We start from the raw sequence: 13,097 nt of genomic DNA, 5'->3' as shown, positions 1-13,097 counted from the left end.
GGTATTGTCTGCTCTGGCTTCTTATGAGCCTCAAGAATTTATCCTGAAAAGGCGTCTCACTTTGGAGAGGAGGTTTTAGGGCTAATAAGCCATTGAAATTCCTCATTTACAATCAATATGAAACGTTTGCCTTTATCAATATTCACAAACAAGTGAACATTAGACAAAAAATTTGGTTCAAATTCAATTCGATTAAAAGAATTGAATGGAACGTATGCGTTTGATTTTGTAATAATCTTTTCCTCTAACTCGTGCCTTCATTTGAAGTGTTCTGTCATGTCATTAATAATTAGGTTTTTTAAGACTGGTGCTGAATCTCAATCCATTCGGAAGCATCTCTAATTTATTACAAAGAAAAAGCTCTAACGTAGAGAGATTGGGCATTGCTCCTTTCTCCACTCTCGCCTCCACTAAATTTGACAACTCAGAAGAAGATTTCTGAGTTGAGGAAATCCGCAAGCGAAGTCGTGGCAACATAGAAAGCATCTCTAATATTTCCATTGGGTCTTCCTCGATCTTTGAATTCTCAAGTGTCTAAACCATAACATTCTGATACAACATATGATACTCATATGTTGGTAATTTACTCACACCACACTCAATACATAAGTTACTTAGTGAGTGAGTTGAACTAGGTTTTTCCCAATTTCCATTGTAATATTTTCGAACAAAAAGTTCTGTGTATGAAATTAGTCTTCATGATTTAAGATGTGATCAACAATCATTGACAGACTGTCGTCATCACTAATGGGTACATATTATAGTTGGTTCCTTATATTTGCGTTTAAAATTACTTTAATTTCTCATATTTATTTTTTACTGTTAACATTCCTAAACTCTAATGTTAGTCACATATTGGTCCCTCTGACCTTTTCTGGACGAGAATGTGGCCGGAACGTTTTTTCTAAAAGTAATCAACGGGAAACACACTATAGACCAATTGTGGTTATAAACAACGGATATATAACATAATTTTGATTTAGACTAGAAATAAAGAAGAAAAAACTAAACATATGTGTAAGAAGACATAATTAGTCAAACACAATGAAGAAAGAAATAAGATTGATGGATGTAGCAAGGTTGGTACGTAATGCAACAACCCCACAATAACATTCTCAAAATAACAGCACCTATCTCACCATTCTTAATAAATGTAAATGGTTGGTATGTGTTTGATTTTACAATAATCCTCCCCTTCTTCACCATCCACGACTCGTGCCCTTTCCTCGAATTCTTCTGGCATAGATGCAATTCGCAGTTCTTTGAGAGTTGTGATGAATTTCAATCCAATCGGAATCATCTCCAATTTATTGCAGCGACGAATCTCTAGAGAAGAGAGATTGGGCATTGCTCTTTTCTCAACTTTCCACTCAACTAAATTAGGCAACTCTTCCAGAATAAGTTTTCTGAGTTGAAGAAATCCAGATGCCCCACAAGCCATATCTCTGCCCACATATGCATTGGTAGACAAGCAAAGTTCTCGTAACACAGGAAGCTTCTCTAGAATTTTCATTGGGTCTTCCTCAATTCTTGAATCCCAAAGATTCAATTCTATCACATTTTGATATAGTTTAACTTCATAGGCGGGAAAATTGCTCACACGGCATTGAATATCCAAGACACTTAATGAGCGACACATCAACAGCCTCGTAAGAAGAGTTGAGCCATCTTTTTCCTCATTCACATTGCACATTTCTTGAATAACAAGTTTTATATCACGAAATTGATCTTGATGATTTAAAATGTGATCAGCAATCATTGATAAACTTTCTTCATCCCAAATTCTTCCATCCAATACTCGAAGCTTCTGCATATTAAGAAGATTGGTCATATCACTTTGTTCACTATCGAACCCGATTAATGTTTCCAACTCATTCAACCCATTCAATTTCAAATTTCTACCTCCTATGGTGAAGCTGCTACGAGGCAAGTATAGATGCCTCAAACTCCTCATTTTATATATGAAGTTAGGCAATTTGATATGTTCACCTACTTGTAGATTCAACGACTGAAGATAAGGTAGCTTGCACACAGATACTGGCAACTCTTCCACTAGACTGTCCTTGATACTCAAAGCTTTAGCAGGATCAATTTTTCGACCCCCTTTGGCAATTGTCCATTCTTAAATTGGTAGCCTTCTACTACTAAAATTTTCATAAATTTGAAAATACCAAAATTAAGACCTTCACTGTGGTTCCAATCTATGTATTGCCACTGCTTGCGAAGGAAAAGAAGAGATCTTAGGTTTTTACTTTTTCCAATATTCTGAATATGACTATCACCCAGTTCGTCTAAATGGATAGCCAACCTAGTTGTCTTGCAAATTGAAGACTCGTCAGCTCTTCTCGTCTGTCTATCTACAACCTCTATAAATCCTTCTTCCTTTCCTTTCAGTAAACACAAATCTCGCATCAGATCATGAAGCCGGCATGATTTGTACCTACTATATATCGAACGTTCATGCATTTCCACTTGAATCATACATTTATTTGCCAGCTCAAACAAATAGTGTTCTGCAACATCTCGCAAACTTTCTCCTCTTCCTCTATCTTCCAAAGAAATCATTCCTTCAGCCATCCATAGCAAATATAGATCTTCTGTTTCTATATCTTCATCCTCTCGAAAACATCCCAAATACAGAAAACATGACTTCAAATTGTAAGGAAGCAAATTGTAACTCAGATCCAGTATTTGCTCCACTCTTTTGTCTTTCTCCAAACCTTTTCCATGTTGAAGGTACAAATCAATATTTCTACATACCTTTTCCCACTCAATTGGTTTATTTTCTTGCCGAAGAATTCCCCCAATAACTGAAATGGGTAGTGGTAGGCACCCACATTTTTTTACTATTTTCCTACCAAATTCTTCCAACAGCTTTATTTCAGTTATAGGTAGCTCTGCATGGACATTAAAGAGGTGCCAGTTATTTGTTAATTTAAAATATTGTATCCAATTCCTTATGAAATTATATAGTAATTAAAACAAAACAAAAATAGGGGATTTACACTTTGTCTTTTGCTTATATATAAGAGCACACTGTCCAAAATGTTGGTTACTTTCACTTGCTCTTTTCATCATTACAAATGTTAATGAAGAACTGAAGATTGGATTGTAAATTTGGTTTAGAATGATCCTCTAGTCATAGTGATCTAACTACACATAACTTTATTTTTGTTTTAATAAAAGGAGAAATTAGAACAGGCATTTAGTCCCTTAAATTAGAACTTAAAATCACTTTAGTCTTTTAAATTTATTTCTTGATTTGACTATCACAAATTTTTATCTTTGTCTTAATTTAGTCCCTCTGATTAATGGTTGAATTTCGACTTTTTGAAGGTTGAAATTAATGGTTAAAAATATATGATTAGTAATCATTTTAATTAGTATTCTTTCTTAATCTTTTTGTAGCTAATTAGAGATTCAAAATCAATCAGACAAAATATTAAATTTTACAAACAAACCTTGTGAATTTGGGAGTGCTATCTTTTGAAGTAGCTCCCATCCTTCGTCTTCACTCAAGCACTTAAGCATATGAACGTATCCTGTGGAAGCAGTGTTTTGATTTCTGGTAGTGAGCAAAATTCTGCTGCTCGACTCTCCAATGGGAAAGGCGTGGCTCAGGCTATTCCAATCCTCAACTTTCCAAATGTCATCCAAAACCACTAGACATTTCTTCTCTTTTTGTGCATCATACAACTTGAGGACCAACTCATCATCATCGCATTGCTCCATATTTTCACGTGGGAGAAGTTGCTTCAGTAGTCCTTGAAGAACAGTTCTCGGTTGGAATTGTTGGCTAATACAGATCCAAGCACGTGCTTCGAACCATGTCTGTACGGCCTCCCCTTGGTAAACCTTCCTAGCCAGAGAAGTCTTTCCCAAGCCCCCCATCCCACATATAGAAATCACTTGATTTGAGCTATGATCATCATTTGTGAGAAGTGATTCCAGCAGTTGTGTTTCTTCCTTCATCCCAACAAAGTATTGTTCAATTCCATGGCCAAACGTTTTTCTTGACCAATCGGTATCATCCACCCTATTTGATGATCTACTTATAGACTCCAACTGTTTAGTAAGATCAGTCATACGGGACCTGATGATTTCAGTCTCTTTTCCAATTTGGCTCATACTCAAACATTCACTTAATATGCAAGTAAATCTTTTGAGTATTCCTTTCAAGTCTTTTGCTCTTCTTCTAGACATGACTTCAACCGCATACCTTTCCAATATAATCTCAGCCTCAGTGGCCAGATCTCGAAGCTCACTAACCCAATTGCGGATCGTTTCGGAGTTGTCCGTATCTTGTCTTTTACTAGCATCCTTCAAGAAACAGTGCACGGTGTTGAGCTGCCTACGGACATCGTCAACTTGATCGCCGACCCCAGTTAAAACTTTCGCTTCCTCAATCAACAGGTCACGAAGGGTTTCGAGAGCCACCGATGCAAAAGCTTCAACCATTCTGACGATTTTCCCAGACGAAATTGCCGGATCTAGCTGCCGATGGAGGACTGCAAAAGGTAGTTCAAGATAAGAAGTGGGTTTAGATGAGCTACTGTAAGGTTGTGAATGAGTAATGGAGATTTGATTCTGATTGCCGTAATGCATTTTCTTCTTTTTGATAATTAATTATTGGACTGTCTGTGGGGTACATGATTTGCATGTTTGGCCTAATTCAGTTTCATTACATAAGCCTAAATCAAACACATATTATATATCTACGACATTTTCTTTATAATATAATTTATTGAGATAAATATATTTAAACCCCTTGATTTATATTTTATTTACACAAACTAATCATATTTTCTGAAAAAGTACACATACACCCATCAAATTTGTTAATATCATTTATACAAATAACCCATATTTTTGAAAGAGTTAAAGGCAGAATTCATCCCCCAACTTTAGCCATTTCACATTTTAATCCTTTAACTTTATGCAATTACAATTTAGTCTCGTAACTTTTCAAAAACACACAATTTTAGTCTTCCGATAGGATCTGATTAGATCTGGGCAAAATTTTGGACAATTTTAGCCCTCTACAGTTTCCAGGACTAAATTTTTCAAGAAAAATAAGAACTAAATGTGTAAATCTAGAAAATTACAAAAAAAAAAAAAAAAGTGCTAATAACTTAAAATTATAGGACTGAAAATATAACTTTGTGAAATTTAACTTACTAAAAATAAAGAAGAAAAACCAAAGACATAAATGTAATAGAATGGAAAGGCATGTATGTGTATGATTCAAACAGTGATAATAAGAAAGAATTGAGAATTAATGAATGCAACTACAGCTATCTCACCATTATTAATCTTAACTAATTAATTAATAAATCTCAATCAAAGATATGTGTTTAATTTTGTGATAATCTTCTCCTTCTTCACCATCCACCACTCCTACCCTCTTCACGAACTCTTGTGGCATAAATACAATTCTCAGTTGTTTAAGAGTATTAATGAATTCCAATTCATCTGAAATCATCTTCAATTTACTGCATTCTTTGATAAGTAGATTAGAGAGAGTGAGCATTGCTCCTTTCTCCGCTCTCCACTCCACTAAATTCCACAAACCATACAACGAAAGCGCTCTGAGTTGAGGAAATCCAGTTGCCTCACAAACCATCTCTCTGCCCACATATGCATCAAAATCCAAATCCAGCGATCGCAACATGGGAAGCTTCCCTAGTGTTACCATTGGATCTTCCTCAATCCATGATTCCCGAAGTTTCAATTCTATCACATTTTGATATAGTTAAGCTTCATAGGTAGGTAATTTGCTCACTCGAAAATTTACAATATGCAAATAATGTAGTGAGTAGCACATCACCAACCTGCTCAGAAGAGTTGAGCCATCTTTCCACTCCATCCAGACATCCATGTCAATCTTAAGTTTTATGCTGCGAAATTGTTCTTGATGATTTAATACGTGATCGACAATCATTGACAAACTTTCTTCATCATGAATTCGTCCTTCCACAATGACAAAAAATCCAAATCTCATATACTAAATCATATGCAGAGCATAAAAGTTGAGGTTTTCAAAATCGCAAGCCTTCCACAATGATAAAAATTTTCTCTATTACCAGCCATATTTTGTGAGATTTTTTTTTACTAAATGCAAGAGAGAAATGAAGAAATGGCACTTAAATAGAAGGAAGAGGGTATAGTGTAATTTCCCCCCAAATTGTTGATTTTCCCTCCAATTCTCCATGCTTTCCTCCATATTTAACAGCACCTAACGGATTTCAGCAGCTGCCATTAAATTTTAACGGAAATCCCCAACCGGTACTGAAATTAGAAAAAACAAAATCCACTTACGGGACCAAATATGCGAATTGCCCTTAGTATTGGACTAAAATTGGAATCGGGTCCACTTATGGGACAAAAAATGTAATTTACCCTACAGACACTATACATGTTTATAATTAAATACACAAAAATTGTTATAAAAATTTGAATTTACGAAGTCACATTGATATTTGATCATGAATAAGAGATTTTCTATTGTGGGATTATCATCATCTAAGTTCCTAAATTAGTAATTCTAACATGAATTTCATTAAATATAAGTAATTTTATCATGTAATTGATTTATTTTTTGTTGTGACCTTTTAGTTGCATTATTTTTAACTAAAATAATCATATCACTTTAATTATCAACTTATTTGTTTTGTAGAAATAAAAGTAATTTCAACACTATTTTCATGAAATTAATACTACAAAGGAAAAATGTACAACATTAATCCCGTAAGTCAGTTGGTGATAATTTTGGCCCTATTTAAATTAGAATTCACAATTTGATCATATAACTTTTAAAATTGCAGCAGTTTGTCTTTTCTACCAATTGGCAAAAAAAAACATTAGGTTATCAACCGTATCAAGAATAGAAAACAATACAATCATAGGGATATTTTAGTCCAATCAAGAATAGAAGGAAACCTATATTAATGTTATTCATACTTTTATATAAGTGTAGATATAGACATGGGTTAATAACAATTAGACCCCCCGAAAATACGATATTTCACTTTCTCCAAAAAAGTTTAAATATTATACTTACACCTTTTTCGAAATTTCTCAAACTTGACCCATTTCCGTTAGATTTTGGACAAAAAATGCTAAAGTTAGCAAAAATAAATTACATAAATTTTTAATTTTGCCCCTCATTTAATATTTTCATGTATATTTTTGTACTTGTAAAATAAAAAATATAATATATAAATATATATATGAAGTGATGTTAACATCATTACCTTTTTCCTTAAAAATACAAAATTATTATATGAAAATGTTAAATGGGGAGTAAAATTACAAATTTGTATATATTTATTATTTGTTAAAATCAGCATTTTTCATCCAAACCTTAACGAAAGAGAGTCAGATATAATAAACAAAGAATTTTGGAGGGGGTGTAAATATAATTTTAACACTTTTTTAAGAGAATGTTTAATTTTATAGTTCAAAAGGAGTCTAAATATAATTAATCCTATAGATATTGACATATAGAAAGATATATATAGTAAGTTTCTAACAATGTGCATTTACTGCGTACAAGTATTCAAACTGTAAATCCGAATAATGTTTTGATAGTTAGTAACAAATGTGCTTCATTTGATTGTATCACTAATAATATAACTAACCAATAATTAATATGACCAGCAGAGAATTTATTTGAAAAGAACATTTTAAAATCAAAGGAATCATTTGATTTTGTCTTAAAAGAAGAAAAATTACAAACTAACCTTGGAAGCAGTTGGTTGGAAGTGCTATCCTGTGGAGTAGCTCCCATCCTTCATCTTCGTTCAAACACTCGGGTTTGAAGATATATTCCGTGGAAGCAATGTTTTGATTTCTGGGTGTGAGCAAAATTTTGCTATCTGGTGAGGTCGGACATACGAGACTTGATATCTTTAACGTCTTCTCCGATTTGGTGCATTCTCAACCACTCGCTCAATATACAAGTGAGTCTTTTGAGTACCTTTTTCAGGCCTTTTCCTTCTCTTCTGGACACCACTTCAATAGCATATCTTTCTAGTACATTCTCAGCTTGAATGGACAAATCGCGAAGTTCAGCCACCTAATTCTGCACTGTCTGTGAATTGTACCGGTCTTGCCTCCTATCAGCATCCTTCAAGAAACAGTGCATGATGTTGAGCTGCCTACGGACTTCCTCAACCTCACCGCCCACACTTGATAGAAACTTTGCTTCCTCAATCAACAGGTCCCCAAGTGTTTCGAGATCTATTGTTGCAACAGAATCAACCATTTTACTTTGTATGTGGGTGATTTTTTGGAGAAATGTGTTGGATCAGTAGCAGCTAATTGCAAAGTGGATGGATGCCATTGATCTTTTTAATTCACCAACTGCCTTCATTTTATATATGTGCATACCAACTTCTATCCCTACTTGGCACAAATTCTAAGCATGGTACAAATTCTTCTCTCCTCTTATCTTTTCTTGCAAATTGGAAGTTTAGATTCTTTCTCCCATATTTCACACTTTCTTGATTCTCACTTTTAATTTAAGTTAAAGCAAAAGAATTGGCTACTCATAACACAAGTTCAAGAAATCACTTTCAAGTTTTAGAAAAACTCTTAACTAATTTTCATATAATTGTTTCTTTTAAATATAAGTTAAGGCATAGTTAAATCAAATATTAGTATAGGATGGAGCACATGCAAGTATATCAATTATATATCCGTTCTTTATATATAATATAAGGGTCCTTTGACCCAAATCCTTCAATTTTGATAAAACTAGTAAAAAGCAGGTGTACTGCACGTGATTCGAATTATTAAAATAAAATTGTTATATTAAAAATAATAAAATTAAATATTTTGTTGAATAAATTTAATAAGTATTTTATTAGATATAGTCATTGAAAAAGGTAGAAGAAAACAACCAAAAAATCTCATACGTCTTTTCACTAAATTCGACAATTTTAGCGGAATAAAAGAATTTGATAACTCAGAAGTTGCAAGAGTTGAAGAAATCCAGATGCCCTACAAGCCATCTCTCTGCCCACATATGCATTGGTAGACAACCAAAGTTTTCTTAACACAGGAAGCTTCTCTAGAATTTTCATTCGGTCTTCCTCAATTCTTGATTTTCGAAGCTTCAATTCTAGCACATTTTGATATAGTTGAACTTCATAGGCGGGTAATTTGCTCACACGGCATTGAATATCCAAGACACTTAGTGAGCGACACATCAACAACCTCCTAAGAAGAGTTGAGCCATCTTTTTCCTCATTCACATTGCACATTTCTTGAATTACAAGTTTTATGTCACGAAATTGGTCTGGATGATTTAATATGTGATCAACAATCATTGATAGACTTTCTTCATCCGAAATTGTTCAGTCCAATACTCGAAGTTTCTGCATATTAAGAAGATTGGTCATATCATTTTGTGAAACTGTTGAAACCGATTAATGTTTCCAACTCATTCAACCCATCCAATTTCAACTTTCCACCTTCTATGGTGGAGCTGCGATGAGACAAATATAGATGCCTCAAACTCCTCATTTTATGTATGAAATTAGGCAATTTGATATCTTCACGTACTTGTAGATTCAATGACTGAAGATAAGGTAGCTTGCACAAAGATACTGGCAACTCTTCGACTACACTGTTCAAAGCTTTAGCAGGATCAATTTTTCGACCCCCTTTGGCAATTGCCCATTCTTAAATTTATAGCCTTCTAATACTAAAATTTTCATAAATTTGAAAATAGCAAAATTAAGACATTCACTGTGGTTCCAATCTCTGTATTGCCACTGTTTGCGAAGGAAAAGAAGATATCTTAGAAAAACTCTTAACTAATTTTTATATAATTATTTCTTTTAAATATAAGTTAAGACATAGTTAAATCAAATATTAATATAGCATGGAGCACATACAAGTATATCAATTATCTATCCTTTCTTTATATAATATAAGGGTCCTTTGACCCAAATCCTTCAATTTTGATTAAACTAGTAAAAAGCACGTGTATTGCACATGATTCGTATTATTAAAAAACAAAAAAACTACCATGTGGGAGTTCAGTATTGGGTGTAAGAAATTATCCAAGAACATTCATCAAAATTTGGAACTTTCCGAAAACAACAAACATGTTTCCTTCTGTACTTGGAACGCTGAAGTTAAATTAGGAAAGACCTCTTTGTTTTCCAAACCTTCTAAGTTTAGGAGAATATATATAACGTATACAAAATTACTACTATTTATAACCATCCACAAATATGATCACACCTCTTCTGTTTTTCATTACATCCTCTTTTTTTCTGCTTTGTTTCATCTTCTTACAATTTGTGAATTACACATAGAATTTTTATAAGTAAAGTGATAAATATCAAGTTAATTAAACATACAAAATTATGTTATAATATGAATTTTCATAATTTTCATTGAATTTTAGCGAAAACTAACAATAATTATGAGATTGAACCACAAAAACTAATGCTTCGTGTCATGTAAGTATGCTATGTAAAAAGTTTTAGTATTATTTTTTTGTATATATATTCTCGTAATTATATATAACTAAAACTTGCTTATTTCACATCCATATAATGTGTCAAGTACTCTGTTTTCTTTGCATGAGCTTAGATTAATATTTTCTCTTGGATTTTATATTTTTTCTTAATATTCTTACATTGAGACAATTTTATATTTTCTAGTTGTAAATATTTTCATGAAGCAGCAGAGGACACGCATCTATATCGGCATATGTCGTTAGATGATTTTTCATTGGTACCATGGAACCCCTTAAGTGAAAAGCAACAAGAGTTCTTAACTAAGTGCTAAGAGTGTCAGAATTCAGAGATCATGTACAGACAGGAGTGGTAAGTAATTTATATATATATATATATATATATATATATATATAGGGTTATAAATTGCATCGCGACTACTTAAACTTTTAAAAAAGAAGCTCGTTGAATATATTATAAGTTTCTTGAGTCCTCAGCTCGACTACTTCACTGGAAAAAGGCCTGAATCAGCACTCAGCCACCTCCAAAGAGCCCTGAACGCGAACCACATCGGAGCTTTATACGTTACGTGCATTATTCTTCTCTTTACTGGCGACGATGAGCTGAAAGCAGACGGTGTGAGCTTGTTGGCCGACATGAAGAAGTCTAAGTATGTGAGGAGAAAACTGAAGGAGCATCACGAGAAGCTGAAGAACATGCTGAGGTTAATGTGGGTGGAGAATCCGGCTCTGAGGCGTCCGCTGGTGTGCTGTACCAGACAAGACAGCCATAGGAGGAAAAGGGGTTGGGTGGACATTATTGATGACGAGGAAGATGTGCACTGTGAAGGTTGTAGTGCAGATTGTGAGATTAGGTTTCTTGCTGATAGTTTACCTCAATGGTGATGGTTGTGAGGGTTGAGTTGTTTTGAATTGTATATATTATTGTAATTTGATTGCGAATGAAAAAGAATCTCACAAAAAAATTAGTAATTTATTTGCTGTGTTTTTTAAAATGCAGCAATCTACCCTTGTGTTTTTAAATATGATAAGATATGTCAAAAAATGTTATAATACCATTAAACTTAACCTATTAATGGATTGAATTCTTGATGATCAACTCTGAGTCACACTTAAAATCCCATCTTTTGATAAGTAATTTGACCACGATACAAGATCTATTAAAATTCTTAACAATAATACTGATTATTCTCCAACGATTTAAGTTTTAAAACAACCCCCAAAATCAAATAAAGTCAATGAAATCGTTACCTAGAGACAAGTCCAGAAATGATCATGATCCCAAAAATTATTTCTGACAAATTGTGAATACATGCGTGCGTAAAATATATATGACAAGAAAACTAATCGTAAGACCCAACTATTCATGCTTTCGAAAAATTCATGTTCAAACGCCCTTAAAACATCATAAAATTATAATTTTACCCCTAACAACATATTATAATAAAATTAAATATTTGTTGAATAAATTTAATAGGTATTTTATTAGATATAGTCATTGAAAAAGGTAGAAGAAAACAACCAAAAAATCTCATACGCGTTTCCACTAAATTCGATAATTTTATGAATTGTTTCTTTTAAATATAAGTTAAGACATAGTTAAATCAAATATTAGTATAGCATGGATCACATGCAAGTATATCAATTATCTATTATCCGTTCTTTATATATAATATAAGGGTCCATTGACCTAAATCCTTCAATTTTGATAAAACTAGTAAAAAGCACGTGTATTGCACGTGATTCGTATTATTAATATAAAATTATTATATTAAAAATAATAAAATTAAATATTTTTTGACTAAATTTAATAGGTATTTCATTAGTTATAGTCATTGAAAAAGGTAGAAGAAAACAACAAAAAAATCTCATAAGTCTTTCCCCTAAATTTGACCATTTTAGCATAATAAAAGAATTTGATAACTCAGAAGTTGCAAGAGTTGAAGAAATCCAGATGCCCTACAAGTCATCTCTCTGTCCACATATGCATTGGTAGACAACCAAAGTTTTCTTAACACGGGAATCTTCTCTAGAATTTTCATTCGGCTTCCTCAATTCTTGAATTCCGAAGCTTCAATTTTATCACATTTTGATATAGTTGAACTGCATAGACGGGTAATTTGCTCACATGACATTGAATATCCAAGACACTTAGTGAGCAACACATCAACAACCTCCTAAGAAGAGTTGAGCCATCTTTTTCCTCATCCACATTGCACGTTTCTTGAATAGGAAGTTTTATGTCACGAAATTAGTCTTGATGATTTAAGATGTGATCAATAATAATTGATAGACTTTCATCATCCGAAATTGTTCAGTCAAATACTAGAAGCTTCTGCATATTAAGAAGATTGGTCATATCACTTTGTGAACTGTTGAAACCGATTAATGTTTCCAACTCATTCAACCCATCCAATTTCAACTTTCCACCTCCTATGGTGGAGCTGCGATGAGGCAAATATAGATGCCTCAAACTCCTCATTTTATGTATGAAGTTAGGCAATTTGATATGTTCACGTACTTTTAGATTCAATGACTGAGGATAAGGTAGCATCACACAGATACTGGAAACTCTTTCACTAGACTGTCCTTGATACTCAACAGC

At 33.2% G+C, this 13,097-nt stretch overlaps 2 protein-coding genes across 2 annotated transcripts; one reads left to right on the top strand and one right to left on the bottom strand.

Moving 5' to 3' along the window:
* LOC105171889 (putative disease resistance protein At1g50180) lies at positions 1,032-8,337 on the bottom strand. Its single transcript, XM_011093146.2, has 5 exons — positions 8,080-8,337; positions 7,743-7,877; positions 5,402-5,733; positions 3,462-4,611; positions 1,032-2,897 (listed from the first exon to the last, which is right to left on the bottom strand). Exons 1-5 carry the CDS (start codon positions 8,264-8,266, stop codon positions 2,071-2,073), a joined length of 2,631 nt encoding a protein of 876 aa, XP_011091448.2. The 5' UTR covers positions 8,267-8,337; the 3' UTR covers positions 1,032-2,070.
* Positions 9,579-11,377, top strand: LOC105172060. The gene is made up of 2 exons (XM_011093399.1): positions 9,579-9,593; positions 10,970-11,377. The coding sequence occupies exons 1-2, from the start codon at positions 9,579-9,581 to the stop codon at positions 11,375-11,377; spliced, it is 423 nt and encodes a 140-aa protein (XP_011091701.1).

Source organism: Sesamum indicum, linkage group LG10 (assembly GCF_000512975.1).
Source record: "Sesamum indicum cultivar Zhongzhi No. 13 linkage group LG10, S_indicum_v1.0, whole genome shotgun sequence".
NCBI classification, from domain to species: Eukaryota; Viridiplantae; Streptophyta; class Magnoliopsida; order Lamiales; family Pedaliaceae; genus Sesamum; species Sesamum indicum.
The sequence above is the reverse complement of the archived record's forward strand: the minus strand, read 5'-3'. Positions and strand labels throughout refer to the sequence as shown.